Here is a 22212-nt window from a genome sequence, read left to right as displayed (position 1 = left end):
ATCCTCATTATGAATCGACCAACCTGTCCCAAGGTCGATGAGTGATTTTAAAGTAAAATTCAGACAAAGGTGCGCTCAGTGAACACGGGAGACTATTGTCCAAAGGATTGTTGCGAACTGAAATTGCCACACATGTGGAAAAGGCACTTTTCACTGAGCAATAGTGAAACCGCAGCAGAATATGCACAAATGGAAAACAAAAAACAGTTGAGAGACTTAAAGGCACGATCTCATGCTGGTCACACCACAACCTTTGTGTTGTCGCTGTAGAATTCACGTTAACCTTCATGTGAAAACTGAAACAAATGTAAAATTGAAAAGTCGATCATCTTGCTGCACGGAAACAATGAAACGAAATGCAAAAAGGCACAAACTCTCATGGCTTGTTCAATTTATAGCGATGCTTTGTTTCTCGCGTGATTTTCGTTGTCATGAAATCTGTACTTTCTGTTGCATTTTCCTATGTGCCGTGATGGAACACCTTTAGATTACTCTTGGAATTACCCATATGGGAAGTTGTTCTTTTATTGGCATTCGAATGTTTCATTCGATTTGTCTTTTCACAAGAAAAATAGAAAAATAAATTTCTAATTGTGAAATGGGCAACATGGAGGTATTTTATTCATGCATTTTCCCATTCCAGTGACACGTAATCTAATTGCTTCTGGTCCTTTGCTGCTTCTCCACTTATTCACGTACCTGGCCATCTTCATCATTCGTCAAATTAAAGTTTGTAATTTATTGTTGAATCCACAGACACTTATGTAAAATTTAATAGTCAATTTTTCTCACATGAATCATGTTACTTTTTCATCTAGTAAATTTGAATATAGATAAAATACGAATACAGATTTAATCCAGAGATTAATGGGTTTTCTTTATAAAATGGGAAGAAGAAAATCCATAAAATGATAATGATCTTTAGTTTCAGTTCACTGGCCTGTACAAATCATTATAATTGTCTGCCTGTATAAAGCATTATGATCAAGTTTCGTTCTGCTCTGTCATTAGTCTACATCAATGTGTACATAATCGCACCATATTTAGTTTTTTTTTGTACAGCTCTCTCCGTGCTCTGGATTATTGCGTCTGTCATCGTTATACTGTTCATGTTTTTGCACAGCTCTCGCCGTCTCTGTATCACTGTGCGTGCTGAGCACCGCCTCAGTGTACAGTAATACAGGGGCGGAGTCACCCAGTTGTATTTTAGAGATCTTTTACTGGTCAAGGTTCGCTGCAGAACCGATGGCAGCAGATGGATTTTCAGTTGCAACTCTTCTTTTTCTTCTCCTCTCCTGAAGTCTGTCTCCGAAGCAGGTATTTCAGTGCTTGCTTTGTTGCTTGGCACGACAGTCAACTGTGTAACGAGAGAACCCTGCATATTCGTAGCTTAAATTAGCAGTGCCGTCGGCAGTGGAGGTTTGGAAAGGGGGACTCTGGGACCCCAAAAAACTGATGTCTGTGGGATTAAACAAGAAGTTTGTTAAATTACCGTTTATCTAGGAAACCTCCAAGTGCTGATAACAGCTATGAAAGCATATTTCTTCTTTTTTAGCAGCTTCCAGACGTTTTCTCTCTAATTAACGTCAAAATGACAAGCAAGAAGATGTCCAATTTTTTTTGGAAAATAGAACAGCAAGTTGTTCTGATCAGGAGCACATAGCAGAATGACTCAAGAATAACTCGCAAACAGGAATTCGTTGAAAAGAAATGAAGCATTGAATAATTCCAGGAACACGGGGAAATGTCAGGGGAATGGTCACAATTTGAAAGTAAATTGGAAAAATCTGCAGGAAGATGATGGAGAGTATAATGAGAGTCTGCTCTTTCTAATTCCTTGATTTTAATTGAATACTGTGGACAATAAAAATATTTCAGAGATAGTTTCATAGTTAATTCTCATATTCACTGAGCCACTTGGTTTCAGAATTAGTTGATTGAGAGTAAAATCAGAGTATATGTTTAATCAGAGTATAAAGGGAGAGGTGGTCTGAGGTGCATATGTTTTAATGTGAGCAGTGTAGTCGGCAAATCAGATAAACTTAGGTCTTTGATTAGTACCTGGCAGTATGATGGTTTTGCTATGACTGAGACTTGTTAGTGCGAAGCATATGATTGGCAACTAAATATCCCAGAATATAGATGCTTCAGGACGGATAGAGAGGGAGGAAAAGGGTTGGTTGAGCTGCATTACTGGTCAAGACGATATCACAGCTGTGCTGAAGGAGGGCACTATTTATGATTCGAACAGTGAGGAAATCGGGCCGAGGTCAGAAATAGGAAGAGTGCGGTAACAATGTTGGGGCTGTACTGCAGGCGTCCCAACAGCAAGTGTAAGGTGGAGGTACAAATATATCAGCAAATTATGGAAAGATATAGGAACAACGGGGTGGTGACGATAGGAGAGTTCATGTTTCCCAACATTGAGTGGGGATCGAGTGTGTTAGAAGTTTAGATGGAGCAGAATTTGTAAGGAGCATCCAGGTCAGATTTATAAAGCCGTATGTAAACACTACAAACGGAAAGTTGGACTTGGTGTTGTCGAATGAGCTCGGACATTTGTTTGAAGTTCCAGTAGGATATTAATTTGGGCATAGTGATCACAATAATGTTAATTTTAGAATACTCTTGAACAACGATAAGAGTTACCGTCAAGGAAGAGTTTTACACTATGGCAAGGCCAACTATAGCAAATTTCGGCAGGAGTTGGGGAATGTGGATTGGGATCAGCTGATGAAGGCAAATCCGCAGTTGATATGTGGGAGGCTTTTAAAGAGAGATTGATTTTTAAACAGAGGACTGCTAAGTCCATGTGAAAAGAAAGCGGAAAATTGGCAAGACTGGGGAACCATGGACGACAGGTGAAATTATGAAATTAGGTAAGAGGAAGAAACAAAGCATGCATAATGTCCAGGTGACTGAAAACAGACGAAGCTTTGGAAGGATATCAGAAAAGGTTCACCCATCTGAACGGAGGTATTAGGAGGGTAAAAATGGGTCATAAAACATCTTCAGCAAATGGGATTAAGGTAAATTCCAAAGCGTTCAGATATAAGGAGCAAGTGGGTAACTAACAAAAGGGCCGGCCCACTCAAGGGCAGAGGAGGAAAGGTATGCGTAGAGTCGGCGAAAACGGATGTGATTCTTCATGAGTACTTTGCGGCAGTATTTTGCGAAGAGAGGCACATGATGTATGAGGTTAGGAATAGATATTTGATTATTCTAGGTCAAGTCACATTGGATGAAGGAAGTGTTGTGTGTTCCAAAAGCAATAAGGTGGACAATTTACGAGTTCAGGATGGGATTCATCCCAGGTTTAGTGAAGGAAATGTGAGAAGAAATACCTGTGGCCTTCACAGAAAATTGTGCAGCATCTTTGAGCACGGGTGAGGTCCCAGAGGACTGGAGAATTGCAAATGTTGTCCCCTACCTTTGGAAGGGTGGCAGGGATAATCCAGATAATTATAGATCAGTGAGCCTGACGTCAGTGATAGGGAAGCTGCTGGAGAAAACAATGAGGGATGGAATCGAATCCCATTTGGAACATAATGTCTTTATCAGTGATAGGCAAGATTGTTTTGTGCAAGGAAGGTTATGTCTTACCTACTTAACAGAACTGTTCGAGGAAGGAATATAGTTTATTGATGGAGGAAGGTCTGTATATGTCGTATACATGGACTTCAGAATTGCGTTTGATTTAGTTCCCCATGGTAGGCTGATGGCAAAAATGAAGTCGCAAGAGGTCCAGTGTGTACTAGGTACATGGCTGCGCAATACGACAAAGAGAGTAGTAGTGGAAAGGAGTTTCTCAAAATGGTGTTCCACACGGGATCTGCATTGCGAACACATTTGTTGGTGGTAAACATAAATGATCTGGGAGTAGGTATAAGTGGCCTGATTAATAAGTTTGCAGTGGGCACTACGATTGGTGGAGTATCAGATACTGAAGGTAACTGTGAAAATATGCAGCAAAATACAGATAGATTGGAGAGTTGAGTGGAAAATGACAGATGGAGTTCAATGCGGCAAATGTAAGGTGATGCATTTTGGCAGAGCCAATTCAAAAACGAAATATACCATAAATGGAAAAGCCCTGCGGAAAACTGATTAACAGAGAGATTTGGGAGTTCAGATTCATTGTACCTTGAAGGTGGCAACTCTGGTCGATAGATTGGTTAACAAGACATACTGCATCCTGTCCTTCATCGGAAGGGGAATTCAGTATAAGAGTTCGCAGGTCATGTTACACTTGTATAAAATTTTAGTTCGGCCTCATTTGGAATACTGCATACTATTCTGGTTTCCACAGGACTAAAGGATGTGCATGCTTTGTAGAGGGTGCCGAAGAGGTTCCCTGGGATGTTGCCGAGTATGGGGAGCGTGAGCGATGAAGAGAGGATGCACAGATTAGGATTACTTTCATGAGAACGGCAGAGGTTGAGCGGGGGAAATGACTGAGGTCTGCAAGATCATGAGAGGTGTTAACAGGGTGCACAGCAAGAAGCTTCGTTTCCTGACAGTATAAACTCATTTCCTGAAACATACGAGGTTTTCTTGAGGTTGGAAAATGTTTCATTCTTCTTTGTTGATGGCAATTGATTTTTAAAATGGGGAGGGTTGCAACGAAGTGTGGATGTCTTGCACACCAGTCAAAGAAAATAAATACTTTGCGGTAGCAGGATTGAAGGCTGGAGGAAGACCATGAGTTAATTATAGTTACACAAATCACTGAATTATTCAGTGCCATCACAAGCTTTACAGCTCACTCTATAACATCCAGTTAAAAGGTAGGTATCGTGGCTGTAAAGTTCTGCTGAATCAAAGTCCAGAATTGGAGCAAGATAAAATAACAGATAATTGGCATCACTTATTTTAAATTTTGTCTCGAGACCTTGCGAATAAGGCTTCCTCTATGTTTTGTTTGAAACAATAAGCAGAGGACTACTTTTCAACTCTATCGTGCTCAGTGGACATGCACTGAAGAGAGGAAAAGGAGAAAGTTAGGACTGCAGATTCTGGAGATGACAGCGATAAAATGTGGTGCTGGAAAAACACAGCAGGTCAGACAGCATCTGAGAAGCAGGACAGTCGATGTTTTTGGCATGAGACTTTCATCAGAAATCGAGAAGGCCCAAGTGAGCTGAGAGACAAACGGAAGCAAGATAGGACTGGGGTATGGTAGCTAAGATGGCGACAGGCACATGGAATTTGGGGTTAATGGTGGTTGATCGGAACAGGGCATCGGGCAGACAGGTGGGAAGGATGATGAACGGGCACCTTGCCACACACCACGCCCCCCATCAAGTTCCTGATGGAGTACTTAGGCCTAAAATGTCGACTCTCCTGCTCATCGGTTGCTGCCTGACCTGCTGTGCTTTTTTAGTGCCACTCATTAACTGGAGTGAAGCAGCCCCTCTAGTAGTTCCTCATTCCATCGATTTTGGAAACAGAAGACTGTTGATTGAGGATTCGGAACACCCATATTAGTGGAGTGTGGGAGCTTGAACAAACGTCTTTGTGATGAAGGTGACAAAGACAAAAATGACTTTGTTTTTTGACGTTCTGGAAGGTATGAATTCAATACAGTGGATATCGATAGAGATGTAGACTATGGATTTGAGGTGCATAGATCTTTAAAATGCCACGAACAGGTATAGAAAATAATAAAGGATGCTTATGAAATGTTGACACCTTTATATTTTGATCACTGCATTATAAGGACATAAGAGCAATATTCTAGTTATACAAACTCGACTTGAAGTATTGTTGAACAAATTTCAGCAACACAGTTGAAAAACGATATGTGACTCTGAGAGGGAGTACAATGTAGCTTTATATGAATGATACGTGGACGTCAGGAGTTATGTCATGAGAAGATATTAAACAAATTATGCCCGGTTTCTCAAGAATTTGTAAGACACTGGTGTGATCTGATCGAATTCATCAAGGTATGAAAGAAGAAAAGGCAGGTTCGATAAGGATACATTTTTCCACTGGCTGAGGTTTCTATCACTCGGAGCCACAGGCTTAAAATGAGAGTCAAACCATTCAGGAGAGATGTCAGTAAGGTCTTAGACATACAACAGGCGTTTGAGATTTGAAACACACTTCACAAATGGTAGTTGACGTTCAATCAGTTGTAAGTACTAAAATTGAGATAGTTAAGTTATTCTTCAGGGAATATGTTCAGGGATATGAGCCAACGGCTGGTAAATTGAATAAGTCCACACATCAGACACGAGATCCAAAAGACCATAACACCATAATGCATAGGAGCAGAAATTATGATGTTCTGTCCAGTGAGTCTGCAATGCCACTTAATCATGGCTGTTAAGTTTTTCAAACCCATTCGCCCATTTTCTCTCCGTAACGCTTAATACCTTTGGCACTCATGAGCCTATGTATTTCCATCTTAATTATTCTCACTGAACTGCCTGCACAAACTTCTGTGGTAAAGAATTACTTCTCTACAGAGGTTACACTAAGGTTCTGTACTGTCTGGCTGAAAGGCTTCTCCTGCTCTCTGTTCTAAGAGGTCACCTCTTTATTCTAAGGCTAAACCGTCGGGTCCAAACGTCTGCTCCCAGCGTAAACAACTTCCCAACATCTACTCTGTGCAGGGCATTCAGTATTGTCTATGTTTCAGTTAGATACCCCATCATACGTCTAAACTCCATCAAGTACAAACCCACAGTCCTCAATCTTTCCTCATATGTGAAGCTGTAAATTCCATGGAACATTCTTGTAACACTTCTCCTGAGATATTGCGATGAAAAATGCGCACAATACTCCAAATGTCTTCGTGCCAGAGCCTTATCAAGGATGGGGGAACGAGCTTTGCGTGATAAATGGCACACTCCTCGCCTATGCTCCTATGACAGAGATTTGCACACACTGGCAGGCTGGGGATGGGGGAGAATCTGAAAGATTTCATTGTATTTCACGGTTTAATGAAACTGATAAGCATAGTGAAAGGACATAGAAACATTTTCTTGACTTCCTCACGGAACTTGTTCTGGGATAGCACATAGATGAAAACGTTGTTGCAGGAACTGAGCAAAGTAAGCACAATGCTCGTCTCTTGGAGAATGTATTGTGGGTCATTGAAATTAAGGTTGCTGATATAGCCCTTACCTATAGCCCGCACGAAGATGAAATTTCCCACATAAGTCACCCACAGGAGAAGGAAGCTCAGAGAGATAGCAAAAAGCAGAATAATGGATCTCCTACGGTTGGCTATTTCCTTGTCTCCACTGTCCTCGGTACCTCGGAGCCTCCTGCGGGCTCTGCTAGCTGCTAAAATATGTCTCACAGTCAAAATATTGAGCAGGAAAATAAGGAAGAATGGGAGAAAAGGCGTTAAGATGCGGTCGAGCCAGTGGTAGGCCTGCCAGGCAGGCAGGGTGTAATAGGTTGACCTAATGTCACAGAACCAGGGGACACCATCGACAATGACTAAAGGCTGGCAGACAAAGTAGAACGGGAGGTTTTTAATGCAGCTCAGGGCACATATTGTTCCTATGACGATCGATGCAGTTTTCTCCGTACAGTAAATCACCTTCAGGCTCTGCCAGCAGATGGCCACAAAACGGTCAATGGTGAAGGCTGCAGTCAGCCAAACCGAGCAATCCCGACTGATATAGATCAACACCGCACTGAGTGCGCTGGCAGGTGTGGTGGACATGACACTGTACCGGAAGTAAATGCGTCCAATGCGTTTGAAGATGACAGCCGTGAGGATGACAAGGAAATCAGATACTGCGACTGCCACCAGGTAGTAGCTGATGCATCGGGAGAGATGACACCGACCTCGGGATAGGATTATGATCGCGACCAAGTTGGCTGTGACAGACATAAATACAAGGAGATGTTACTAACTGAAACCAAAGACTAATCCAGTATTTTGTGCAATTTTGATCCGTGAATTTTCCATCTCTATACTGCGATTATCCCCCAATCAGTGACATTGGTAAGAGATCAAATGCTGCAGTAAATATTTGTCAAGAACACACTTATTAAAATCATCAACACTAAACCCTTTCACCTCCGTCTTCTTTGTGCTGCATCAGTCCCGTGGCTAATTTTCCAACTTCAACTCAACAGTAAACTTTCCTCCCGTACCCTACTCATGCCAAGCCTATCAAACTTATATTCTACGTTGACCTACGTTCGATTTCCTTCCTAAAATCTCTCAGCTTTTATGAGCTCATTCATTGAAATTTCAAACATTTCTATAATCTCACCATTCCCATCCTGTAGCATTGTATGAATGTCGGACAGCGGAGCCAATCTCCTATCCGGACTGGATGCAAAACACTGAATCAGTGCAAGTTAAACCTTCAGATGGCGGTGACCTGAACTTTCAAACATTTCCCTTTCACTGCGTATTTCATTCATTCCTTCTTTAGAGTGTTCTTTCCAAATGAACACGTTGATTCTATTTTCTGATTATCGGTGTTAATATCTCCTTGTCTTATTCAGGTTTGGATTGTTAGTTAAATCTCCTATGAATAATAGTCACTGGTTATATGACAGTAGCTGATGAATGAAGCTCAACTTCATGTTCTGAGATGAATATGAGACACAGGCCCTTGAACACAAACAGAAACTGCTGGAGAGTCTCAGCGGGTCTGGCCTTGTCTGTGAAGGCAGAAACAAGTAGCATTCGCAGTCTGATGTGGTACTGCTTTTGGAATCTCGACATGAGCAACGTCGATTCACGGTGACAACGATATTCCAATCTTAACAAAGATTAAAACACATTTAGCTACTGTAAAAATAAGTACCAAATATTCTGTCCTAATCAGTAAATGAAAAAAAAAACGGAATAAATACAAAATCTTCCATCTTCACTCGCCTCTTTCACATTTTTTCCGAATTAATTCATAAGAGCACATTATGAGTTGGAATGCCCAACGAGTGCTCACTATTCTGTAACATGCTGTCAGAATTTCATCACTCCAGAGGTCTGAATATCCTTCATTATAACGATCAACAATATTGTATTTTACAGTTCGTAAAATAAATGTAATTATTCATTTTCACATACATCTGCAAAATGCAGTGACGCACTTTACAATACAATAATACACTATTAATTTGAACCGTACTAACTCGGATAGATTCTAGTGGTAAATCCGAGTGATCAATAATGTCAATTCTTCATGTTTCAGGCAATGCCATACATTTCACAAATCAAATGGAAATTGTTTCTATAAATGTTGAGTATTTCAATTTGAATGATATATTGTTTTATTGCATAATACGGACATAATTGCTGCAGTATGCTTTGGTAGGTTGATCATCACGTTGTGTGTAGTATAAGCTGTGCCAGGTGAAATTCAAGGAACACTGATCAGTAGAAATTGAAAGGAGACCGATTCTGAAGAGGACGAGACACAATTACTGGAGATCCTCAAAACAGTAAATAACTTGATGAGATTATGACTTACCAGGGACACCAACAACAGCGAGAATTGGATACAAAATGGCAAAAACAGGGCCAATCGCTGCACTGTGCATTGTCTTTCGGAAACTAAAAGAACTTCAGAAGCTCTAAAGCATCGCTCTGTCGAAATTTCAAAGCATTACTCATATGTATATATCTAATGGGAGTCTCCAGAGGGACCATCAAAGGAGAACATGCACTTAACTCGCACATCTCTAAACAAACAGATGATGTAACAGTCGCCTGATTTCTACTCGTCATGTTGACGAAATGGACCATTCAATTATTCTTGTGGATGAACAACTGGTTCTAAATTATTTGATGCCCCCTTTAGCCTCTAATGAAACCTTTCTTCCATCATCAACTGGAGCTGCAAGTAGCAAGCACTAAAGTACATTGCAAGTCCTTTATTATCTAATTGCAGACACGATCCAAAGTATGTTCTGCTTTCATATGTCAGAGTAGTTCATTTATTTTTGCTTCATCCCTGAGTTTTTATTGCTTTCATTTCACCTACGTTTAGGGGGAGCTGGTAATTGCACTGAAGTAACAATCCAGAGATCGAGGCCAACATTTGCCTCCTCAATAGAGCCAGCATAGGTGGAAGGCAGAAACAGGAAAGGCGAAGTCACTTTATTGGGAGGTTTCTACTGATCCCCCAATAACAACAGAGAAGCTGAGGTGTAGATTTAGTAGCGGATTTTGTAAAGGTACAGAAGTAATACGGTTGTTGTAATAGGAGACTTTAATTTCCCGAAAACTGATTAGAACCTCCTTAGTTCAAATAGCTTGTGTGAATCTGATGTTATCAGGTGAGTCCAGGACGCGTTCCTGACTCAACCTTTAGATAGGCAGACCAGAGCGGTGGACATATTAGATTGCATTTGTGCTTGGCAACGAATCATTCCAAGTGAGAGAGCATTTCAGCGATCGTGACCATAACTCCCTGACGTTTTCTGTACTCATGAAGATGGATATGAGTAGAGCTATGGGGAAGTAAATTGTCATTATTCAGGAACTGGGGCGCCTAAATTGGGAAAGATATTCTCAGCGAAATTCAGGACAGAAACATAGAGATTGCTTTGGGGTAACTGCTTTTCGTGTTTGACAGGTTTGTCCGACTATGGCAGGGAAGGGATGGTACGTTGAAAGAACCTTGTGAAACGAGAGATGTGCAACATCTAGTCAAGAGGAAGAAGGAAGCTTACTTTAAGGCTGGGGAGGCATGGATCAGGCAAGGCCCGAGAAGGTTCCAAAATAGCCAGGAACAAAATGAAGAAATTACATAATGAGAGCTGGAAGGCGGCATGAAAAAAAAACTTTATCAGGTAGGATTAAAGAAAACCTGAAGGCATTTGACACTTACATGAAGAAGAAGAGGTTGGCCAGAGTGAGAGGAGGGCCGATCAGGGATAGTGAAGGAATCTTATGCCTGGAGTCGGACGAGGTTGGGTAGAACCATGCAAAGAGTAATTCGCTTCAGTATTCATTTCTGGGAGAGATATTAACTTTTTTGAGGAGAGTCTGGTGTAATGCCGGATGATTGGATGGTGGCAAATATGGTTGAAGAAATGGAAAAAGGATAAACCTTGGAATTGCAGAGCAGTTAGTCACACGCCTATGGTGGGTAAAGCATTGAGAGAGTTCTAAGAGTATCTAAGAGTATCTAAGATTTATCATTATTTGGAAACCATAGTTTGTTTGAAGAGTGTCAGCATGGCTTTGTGACAGGCAGATCATCCTTTTCAAACATATTTGCATTCTTTGAGAATGTGACAAAACACATTGATGAAGTTAGAGTGGGGATGTGGCATACAAGGAATTGAGCAAGGCGTTTGGTAATGTTCCCCATGGCAGGTTCATTCAGAAAGTGAGGAGGCATGGGCACAGGGAAATTTGGATGTCCAGATGCAGAATTGACTGCCTGAAGGAAGACACAGTGTGGTGGCATGTGGAAGGTTTTCAGATTGGATCCTGGTGATTAAAGATGTTCCACATGGATCTAGTCTCGGATTTTGGCACTTTGTGATTTTTATATTTTTTGCTAATTCACTGGAAAAGGGTGTCGCTCATTACCAGCATTTACTGCCAATCCAAGTGGGCAGTTCAGAGTCTACGACAGTGTTGTTGTTCTGGGGTACCACGTTGGGAAAAACCAGGTAAGGGCAGGAGAAAATGTCTTTCCCGAGTCTAGCAATAATACCATTACACCATTACCTCCCCATTAGAATACCTGGATGAGGACGTGGAAGGCTGGCTTTGTAAGTTCGCCGATGGCATGAAGTTTGGTGGATTGATATGTACGATGGAACGCTGTTTTAGCTTACAAGAGGACTTTGACAGGATGTAGAGATGGGCCGATAATTGGCAGGTGGAATTGAACCTGCAAAAGTGTGAACTGAATAGAAGGTTAAAGGCTGGATTCTTGACGGTGTGAAAGAACAGAGAAATGTTGACGTCCATGTCCATAATTCCCTGAAATTTGCCATTCAACTTGCTCAGGTTTTAAATTGGCGTAAGGTATGTTAACTTTCATTAACAGTGGGTTCAGTTTGAGAGCCATTAGGTAATGTTACAGCTAATAGTGCAGTGTTTAGACCACACCTGGAATATTGTGTTCAATTCTGATTGCCTCTTTATTGGTGAGGATGTGGAGGCTTTAGAGAGGATGCAGTGGAGATTTGCCAGGATGCTGCATGGACACAAGAGTGCGTTTTATGACAAAAGGGTTGAGGGACGGAGGGTTGTTCCCATGGAGCGATGAACCATGAGGTCTGAGATTGAATGAGGGAAACAAGTTGATCACAGACATAGATAGAGTGGATGACCTGTGCTGTTTCCATGTCATACATGTTTATAACAAGCGGGCATAATTTTAAGTTATTGGTTGAAGGTTGAGGGGAGATGTCAAGGGTAGGTTCTTTAAACAGAGAGTGATAGGTGCGTGGAATGCACTGCCAGCATTGGCAGTATAGTCAGATATATAGGGACATTTAAGCGACTCTTGTGTAAGCACATGGAAGAGAGGTTAGACTGATTTAGATAAGGGTAAAAGATCAGGACAACATCGAGGGCTGACGGCTTGTACTATGCTGTACTCTTCTATGTTCTATGCTCCAAGTTCTATGTCATGCTCCAGAATTCATGTCGAACAAAAGATGGCATCGATGGGTAGTCCAGGACCAAATGGCGCAATCACAGACTAAGCTTTCACCTTTAAGATAGAACTATCAAGAGCAATGGTTCATTGATAAGCACTGCTGCTTCACAACGCCAAGGACCCGGCGTCGTTTCAGATGACTGTCTGAGCGTAGTTTGTGCAATCCCCTGTGTCTGTGTGGGTTTCCTCAACGTGCGCCGGTTTCCTCCCACAGCCCAAAAGATGTGCAGTTTTGGTGAATTGTCTATGCTAAATTGACCAAAGAGTTCGGGAACATGTTGGTTAGGTGTAAAGGTCATAGGTAAATATAGGTCGAAGGAATCGTTTCGGGGTTAGTTTGTCTGTAGAGTTGTGGACGTGTTGCTCTGAAGGGCCTGTTTCCACACTGCAGAGATTAGAAGATTCTATGATTCTAAAAGAAATAATAGAGTTTCCTAAGCCTGTAACAAAGAAAATTTACCATTCATACCTGATTGGGACAGTTTCATTCCAGACCCACAGCAAATTAATTTATTCTAAACTGAACACTGAAGTGGTTTACTAACCGAGACAAATCGTGTCAAGAGCACCAAATTGGTAAAAAAAATGGAGCCATCATTGGATTCAGTAATATCAACATCCTGTGATTGGAATCAACTGAAAACAGAACTGCATTAGTAACGTAAAGATGGTCATGTCACTAGCATGGCCGAAGCTGTGTTTCCTCCAGCCAATGAATTGCAAAGACATTGAGACTCAGGAACAGATGAAGCCATATCGCCCAACGAGTCCACTCCACCATACAATCGGATGAAGGCTGATCTCATGATCCACAACTTAACTTCCCTGCCTGTTTGATATCACCCTTGTTTCCCGTACTAATTAATAATCTTTTTCTTTTACCTTTAATATATTTAACTACTCAACTTTTACAGCTCATTGCAATAAAAATCACCACTGATTCACAATCTTGAAGAGAGAGAAATAATCAATTTAGGCTGAAAGACAACGCTTAATCTATGATTACACGTTCTGGTCCTCAACTGTTTTGAGTATAATTCAGAACAGAACAAATCAATTATCGCTGAACATGAATTCACCAAAGTCTCTGGTCGGGCGACGAATAGAGTTTTGCCCCATACACAGAAAAGTGATACGAGTCAATGATCTGACTTGTATGTTCACACAATTGATGATTGACTTCTTCAGCTCTTTCTACAACCGTTCCCACGTCTACAGCCACAAGTGGAATCGGTGGCAATTCTGTTGGCAATTTCTTTGACAGTTCTAAATGTACGTTAGTTCGCCGGTTGGTGAGATTCATCACTGCTTATCATGTCGGTTTAGATAAGGTTCTTGCCTTAATAATAATACTCTGTTTTGGCTTGATAGTAGCAATATTAGGTCAAATTGTATTGCATTGCTTTGAACCCTTCTGGTAATAGCCTCGATGGCTAAATAGCACGTTGTTCCAATCAGGGAATACTGCAAGAAAGACTAGTTGTTCACCGACAAAATAGATTGCATTGTGACATATTACAAAATACGAACTGAAAGATTTTGTCTGGTAATGTCATCAGAGCATGTTCACTGATTACTTCCTTGATGAAACAACGTTAATTCAATTCCCTTTTTGGTAGCACTCATAATAAACACATGAAACGGGCAATCTTTTAGTAATATCAGGGTCCTTTTATGGTATATCCCAATGTTGTAATCCTTCTCAGATGATAAGCGTGATTATCCCCATGTTTGGGGATACATAACAGGCGGGGAAAGTAACAACTGCAGATACTGGAGACGAGAGTCGGGAGTATGGTACTGGAAAAGCACAGCAGATCAGGCAGCATCAGAGGAGCAGGTGAATCGAAGTTTCGACGCTCGGATTGAGGCTTGTGGGCGAGGGGGGGGTAGTGTGCTGAAAGATAAATTGGAGGGGGATGGAGTTGTGAGAAGGTAGTTTCCTCATTTCACCTCCACCCACATTATCCCGGTCCCAAGCCTCGAATTTGACACCTCCCTCCTGACCCATCCATCACTTTTCCCATCTATGTACTCCCGCAATCTATCACCTTCTCCCTCACCTTTATCGACCTATCGCTTTCACAGCTACATTCACCTTCCCAACCCAAAACACTCTTATTTATCTCTTAGCTCCCCTGGCTCACTAGCCTCATTACTGATGAAGGGCTTTTGCCCAAAATTTCGATTCTCCGGCTCCTCGCATGCTGCCTGATCTGCTGTTCTTTTCCCGATAATAACACTACCCCGGTTTAACGTTCCTTTTCATCAGCGTTCTCACTACCCAATACTGTGCTCACAAGTCTTATACATCTTATGTTTCGCCGACACATTGTCTCAATTGTTTATCAGTCACTCAGTTGGGGAACTTGATGCATATTCTGTTTTAGCAGGTTAGCACTGATCATTGTAAATAGTCAGCCTGTGCAGATCCTGCACGTTTCTGTTCTATGTTCTTCCTAAGGAGTATTAACCAGTCAGACAATAAATTATTAAGCCATATATTGCAGAGGCTTCAGAAAATTAATGGCATTGAACACAACTTAGGATTTTCTCTGTATATCCAATTAGTTTTGATATTTTCTTCACAGCTCCATCTACAATTCTACTCATTTGCTCCTACGGACTCGAAAGATTTTTAGCTCTCTTGTTTATTTCTGATATGTCTTCAGCCGTTATTCCCGAGGTGCAACTTGCTCCTGCCATTTGAAATATTATGTTATTTTCCTTAGAAGGCTTTTCTCCGACCTGAACCTCTGACTTTCCACCTGTAAGCAGAATAGGTGTGCAAACAATGATTTTGTGGTTTGGAGCATCATTCTTGTCTTTTTGTTAGGTCAAAAAATAATGGACATGCATATATCCTAGTACAGGTGTCACACTTTTTCCAGAATGTTTCATTGCTAAGCAACCTTTCCTATATTAATATTGAGGGATCATTATTAAACTCTCTTGGTTCAGGATCATGACCACATTTTCACTCAAATCGTGAAATTGGGTCATGTGTAAATTCTGGAGAACCATCATAGTCTTTTGTAAAGAGGATCTCCGTGCAGTCCACAAGTCATTTACTGAACTTATCATTTTTCCATCCCTTTACCTTTACTAAATCCATAATGACACACAGTGACACAACTTGCAGGTAGCATCTAATACTTGGGGCAAGTCGAGCATATGTAAATTTCACTGTTCTTTGCAATAAATCTGTGATTTGGGCTTGTTAAATATAATACTTGTTGAGGCCCGTGTTAATCGAGCAGTTTTATTTTTATCTCAATTTTTGATGAGGCTACAAGGGGAAGGGATGTTTGAAATGGTATCGTACATTCCCTTTCTGTACGACTGTGATATAAATTATAATTGGCGATGCTCCCAGTGTCATCGCCTACATGCTATCCACTATTTAATTTTACAGTTACAACGTTGTACATGAAATCAGACTTCCCTTTCTCTACTTCAGTTGGACTCGGAGTCCATTGTCCTTTCCAAAACGGTGGTGGCCACTACAGTATGAAGAACAAGGATTCAACACAACTTCCTATATGGGTTCCTTATAATAAAGTTCATTTAACCTTAATTAGGGCCAGTGATTCCACTTTTCCAATATCCCCCCCCCCACCCCCGCAATTCCTCTACACTGAAGCACATGTTTCACTTGTGACAATAGTCTCGTATGGTGCACCACATCGTGTTTGCAGTTCCACATGTTTCAGTAATATTGTTCATCCTTACTTAATCTTCTGGATTAGCAGCACTTGCCAAGGATATTGCTGTGATCACTTTCTCAATCGCTAATTCTCTAAGTTTTTTCACCAGGTCTTCCACAAAATGTTTAACCCTATTCTTTCCATTGCACATGTTTTGTCCTCCTGTTACCACATCCTCTGGTATTTGGATAGTCCATCCATTGACTAATTCAAAGAGGATCAATCACTTTCTCTTTGTTGGCGTTGACTTCAATTTCATTAAGATCGCTGCAAGTGTGGTAAAACATCATTCAGCTTTAAGTGACGCGTTTATTCAGTCTACTATTTATGAACTTTGGGAGTGGTATGGGAGAAGATATTTCTGTTTAATGTCCGGTCTAGCAGGACAGATCCTTGCTGAAGTTATATTTCTGTAAAATGTGACCTTTGGTCAGAATCTATCTGAAAGTGGCACTCCACTCCCGCCCGACCTCGGTGTAATTTCTTTTGCCAATGTTATTGCAACGGTTCCAATTGAGAAATCCTTGCAGCAGAATTCTTCCACCCATCGAGTAAATCTATCTTTTCAGACCTGCTTCCTTCTCTGAGGTTGGGGTATAGGTCCCGTAAAGTTCATGTGCAATTGCTTCAATGGGCCCCAAGACTTGGCTAATGGCTCAGTCTTATCTTGGTTGCTTCCTTTGGCTCACACTGCGAACAGATTGCACATCTCTGAAAGAATTTCGCTGTGTGTTTTCCTATTCCAGGCCACCTGATATTGCGTTTTATCCCGCCTTACGTGGGCCAGACAATGATAAGTTTTAATAACTGATGCCATACACAACGTGGTGAAACTACGTGATCCATCGTCCTTCATACTCTATCTTGCCCTGTCATCTCCTCACTGAATTTCCCATTCCGTTTTTATCTTCTCGTGGGGCTGTTTCTTGAAGAGTTGCACTTTGTAACGTACCTCTCTTGCTTTTCTGAAAAATGCGACTGTCAGTTTCTCAAATGTCATTTCGATTTCTGTAAGTACCTTAGCTGCTTTTTTGGCCAACTCATTACCCCGTTGTTTCTGGTGTTTCTACCTTCAAGCTCAGATCAACATATTATCACGCACTATACCAAACGCACATCTACCATCTCCTTCTCTACCGTCAATTCTGCTGTAGTTACTAAACTGCTGGTTTTACTAATCCTTGAATATTTGTATATGCTTGTCTGCAGGGGCATTGTCCTTGATTTTTATAATTCTAATGGAGTCAACAAATTATGGGATGTGCGTAGGACAACTTGCCCCATCAAAATAATGGGTTCATGCACTGAAACTTCCCATGTATCACAATCAAGACCTGAGGACAATGGTAAAGTCTGGCGACATCGTTTTTCTTTTATTAGAATTACACGCTACTGCCCTCATACTATCATCACTCGTTTGACACACTACTCTTTAGTGTCCATTCTCAATATCAAAGGAAATAAGAAATATCCTTTGACATATCTGGCCTAAGCTTGCTGTCACCTCGTAAACGCTATCTCTGGTCGAGGGTCATACTGTGTTCTTTCCCTTGACAGTCCCACAGCCTCTCTTCCTTATTAGGACATTTAAGTGCTCTGTCAATTCTGAATAATTCTCCACAAAATACCTTCAATAAATGAGCAATCTTAAATTTTGCCGTATATCTTTTAAAGTGTGTGTACATTGTAATTTCAGCTTTACACTCTGCTGGGAATATTTTCTCCCCCTTCCTAAAGTGGTGTCCCAAATATCTATATGTTACTTCTGGTCTTCGCAGTTCTACTTTTCATGGAATAATTGCAAGCCAGCTGACTGACTGATTACTTTATAAAAAAAATTCAGCAAATGTGGCGATCAGGATGCCGTGTGTATACTGCAAAATAATAGTTTAGAGTCCGTCAGTTAAATTTGATGAACACAATAAACCATACATCAGTGAAGCATGGCTGGACAGTTGTGGAATTTCTGACATAACCAGGTCAATTAATTGGTTTTCTTCGAACAGCAAACGCCAACTTATTGTGGGATTCCATTTCCACAGGTACAGACCAGACGTTGTTCACTATGTCAAGAACTGAGAATATATTCTGTTGCACTGTTAATCCATTAAATATAGTGGTGGAATTCGCTACTATTTGATAGTCTTTTCTGGCATATCTGTTTAGGGAGGTATGATGAGGCGATGTGAACAGTCCGGCTTACTGACCTGCCGATGAAATGATTTAGTTTGGGGTATGGTCAGTTTGACGATTTCCATCCTCACTACGACCGTCGGAGTTTCTGCTTCCTGAGCCTGCATTGGGATACTATTTATGCCATGGAGGATTGCGGGTGGAAGGTGGTAGAGGAGTTGGTGAGAGGATCCCCCGATCTTCACAGGTTTTCCAAATAACCCATTCTCGATCTTCTTCTTGACCAGCTTCTCAGTGCAGTCTAGTACACTTCATACTAACGAGTCTACTGGGCCCTTTAGCCTTTTCTCTTTCAAATTTGAAAGAACTGCAGGTACTTTAAATGAGGAACAAAGACACAAGTTGCTGGTTAATCTCAGTAGATCTGGCAGCAGCTGTGAAGATAAATCAGTATTAACTTCTCTGGTCAGAACATTCTTAAGGTGAAAGAACCTTTTGGAGGCAGTGACCATGATATGATCGAATTTACTTCGCAATTTGAGAAGGAGGAACTGGGATCAGCTTGTAACAGTTTTCTAGTTGAATAAGGGCAACTGCAGCGGGAAGAACTGACCATAATTGACTGGGAGTGGAGACCAGGAGAAAAACAGTGGAAAAGCAATGGCAACTACTTGTAGGAATAATTCAAGAGGCACATAAAAATTCATTCTGAGATAAGCGAAGCATAGGAAAGGGAGGACTAAGCAACCACGAGAGACAAGGGAAGTCATCACGGCATAGCATCTAAAGGGAAAGCATATAAGGTGGCGAATGGCAGTGAAAACCAGCTGATTGGGAAGTATAAAAAGACCAACAGAGGACAACAAAAATTGAAATAAGGAGGGAGAAAATTAAATACGATGGTAAGCTAGCCAGTGAAATAGAACATTTCAAGGGTGTCTTTAAATATATAAAGGAAAAGAAAATGAGAGACAAGAGTGGATAATGTGCCGCTGTGAAATGACACTGGAGAAGGTTTCTTGGAAGAAAAGATATCGTGGAGGAACTGAATAAATACTTTTCATCAGTCTTCTTGGTGGAACACTGACATAATATGCCAATACCTAAAGAGAACTGAGGGCAGAAGTGAATGTGATGGCCATCTCCATGAGAAGATGCGATAAAATCTGAAAATGGATATGAAACCATCACTAGATGGATTACAGATGGAATTCTGATGGATCAAGCTGAATACATAGTGCAGAAATTCATTGTTAACTTTCAGGGATCATTAGAGCCAGGAAGGGTTCAAGAGGACTTCAAAATCCCAAATGCAACTTTTCTGTTTAAGAAGGGCATAAGGCAAGAAATGAGAAATTACAGGTTGATTAGCCTGATGTCGTAGGTAACATTTTGGAATCCATCATGAAGGATGAGACTTATGAATATTTGGAAGTGCATGGTAAATTTGGACAAACTCCGCATGGTTTCGTCAAGGGGTGATCATGCCTGACAAATCTGTTAGAGTTGTTTAAAGTGGTAATAAATAATTTAACCACGGAGAGAAAATGGATGTTATCTAATTGGAATTCAAGGAGTCCTTTGAAACGTAGACTGTTCAGTAAGATAAGAGACCATGGTTTTTGATGCAAGGTACTGGCACACATAGAAATTGGCTGCCTGTCAGAAAGCAGAGACTGAGGATAAAAGGGGGCTTCTTAGAATGGCAGCCGTTGATTAGAGATGATAGACAAGGGCCACAACTTGTGCTTGGGCCACAACTTTTCACTTCACACAATAATGATCTGGTATTCTGTCCAAGTTTGCAGACGATACAAAGGTAATTGGATGAAAATGCAGTCAGTATTTAGGCAGGGTAGGAAAGAGGGCAAAGAGTTGGCAGATGGAATACAATGTGGGGAAGTGTGTGGTCACACACTTCTGTAGGAAGGATAGATACATATACAATTTTCTAAACGGAAGGAAATTCGGAAAGCTGAAGTGCAGAGAGTCCAGGAATCTTTTAAGATAAACATGCAGGTGGAGTTTGTAGTTCAGAATGCAAATTCAGTGTTGGCATTTATTTTGAGAGGACGCAATTTTAAAAGTCGCGATGTGCATCTCAGGCTCTGGTCATACCACATTTAGAATATTGCGAGCAATTGTGGGCTCCTATTCTCAGGAAGGATGCATTGGCCCTGGCGAGTTTACAGAGGAGGTTCATGAGAAAGACCTCAGAAATGAAAGGTTTAAAACATGAGGAAATCTGGATCCAGACTCAATGGTGTTTCGAAGGATCAGTGTGGATCGAATTGAAATTTATAGAATACAGAACGGCCTGGACAGCTTGGATGTTGGAAAGATGTTTCCATTGGCAGGGGAGACCAAGATACTTTAGAATGGAGATAAGGAGAAATGTCTACAGCCAGAGAGTGGTGAACATATGGAATGCATTACCAGAAAAGGTTGTGGTGGCTAGGTTATTGAGTATATTTAAGGCAGGAATCGATAGGTTATTGATTATCAAGGTGATCGAAGGTTATGGGGAGTAAGCGATGAATGTGTTTGAGAAACTTGTCAGCCATGATTGAATAACGGATCAGACTCAATGGGCCATTTCCTTAGTTGCAAAATATCTGTCTCTTTTGTTTTCTGTTTCAAAATTGCTCAGCAAAAATTTCATTCACCTTCTAATTCTGCAAAAACGGACTGTTCGCAACTGAAAAGTCTCTGCCTTCAAAATCACAGAAATGGGTAATCACCTCTTGAACTGGTTTTGAAGTGATGTTTGAACTGCAAAACTCGGCAGCATGGTGGTTCATTAATTAGCAATACTGCCTCCTAGCGCCAGGGCCCCGGGATTTATCCCTAACTTGGGCGACTGCCTTTACTTTTTCCACTGCATTACCCCTGTGCTGAACTTCTTCCTGGCCAAATGCAGGGCTCTAATTAGAAACTACAACTTTTACAAACTGATTACAACCAAAAGAACGTCACTAGCTGGGACATGATTTATTGTCCATCCTTAATTTGTGTAGCTGAAGAGCCAGTTTCTTCAGTCAATGAACTCCTCGGCATGTCAGCACAGCCATGTTGTTAGTAGGCAGGGAGTTCCATGATTTAGATCGAGCAACACTGAAAGAATAGAGATATATTTCCAAGTCAAAATTGTGCAAACATTTCAAGGGTGTTTTTGGGTGGCAGTTATCTCATTCATTTCACTGCCATTTTCCATCCAGACATTATCAAACTCTTACTGGACTCACTCTAGCAGATTCAGTGTATTTATTTTATTTGCAGCCAGAAAGAAAGAAAGAAAGAAAGAAAGAAAGAAAGAAAGAAAGAAAGAACGAAAGAAAGAAAGAAAGAAAGAAAGAAAGAAAGAAAGAACGAAAGAAAGAAAGAAAGAAAGAAAGAAAGAAAGAAAGAAAGAAAGAAAGAAAGAAAGGAAGAAAGGAAGGAAGGAAGGAAGGAAGGAAGAAAGAAAGAAAGAACAGTTTTAAACACTGCCTGACAACACTTGGAGAGTCGCCAGTGTGGTCAGTGATGCAAACTATAGATTAGTATCACATCTAAAAACTCTCCAAATTCACAAACTTTCAATACTTAAGACAGCAATGCATCATAGCACAAGAAAAGACTTTCCATGTCACGAGTGCAAGAGCTTGCTCATATTTCTTTCTCATTCTTGTTTGAGACAGATCGTAAGGAACTGTGCCTATGTGATGGAAGAGAAATAGCGTCGGTAGATATATATGTTTTACTTACTCTCGAAGTTTTTAGCA

General features: G+C 40.9%; 1 protein-coding gene across 1 annotated transcript; it reads right to left on the bottom strand.

Annotated features, from left to right (window-relative positions):
• Positions 1-6940: 6940 nt before the first annotated feature.
• On the bottom strand, positions 6941-7855 carry LOC140461107 (FMRFamide receptor-like). Its single transcript, XM_072555870.1, has one exon. The coding sequence runs from the start codon at positions 7853-7855 to the stop codon at positions 6941-6943; it is 915 nt and encodes a 304-aa protein (XP_072411971.1).
• Positions 7856-22212: the final 14357 nt, after the last annotated feature.

The sequence above is a fragment of the Chiloscyllium punctatum genome, chromosome 36 (assembly GCF_047496795.1).
Source record: "Chiloscyllium punctatum isolate Juve2018m chromosome 36, sChiPun1.3, whole genome shotgun sequence".
Taxonomy (NCBI): domain Eukaryota; kingdom Metazoa; phylum Chordata; class Chondrichthyes; order Orectolobiformes; family Hemiscylliidae; genus Chiloscyllium; species Chiloscyllium punctatum.
The sequence above is the reverse complement of the archived record's forward strand: the minus strand, read 5'-3'. Positions and strand labels throughout refer to the sequence as shown.

What these genes read in the sequence shown, in the direction of transcription:
- LOC140461107 (XM_072555870.1), bottom strand. Translation starts at nt 7,855, where the DNA reads ATGTCTGTCACAGCCAACTTGGTCGCGATCATAATCCTATCCCGAGGT.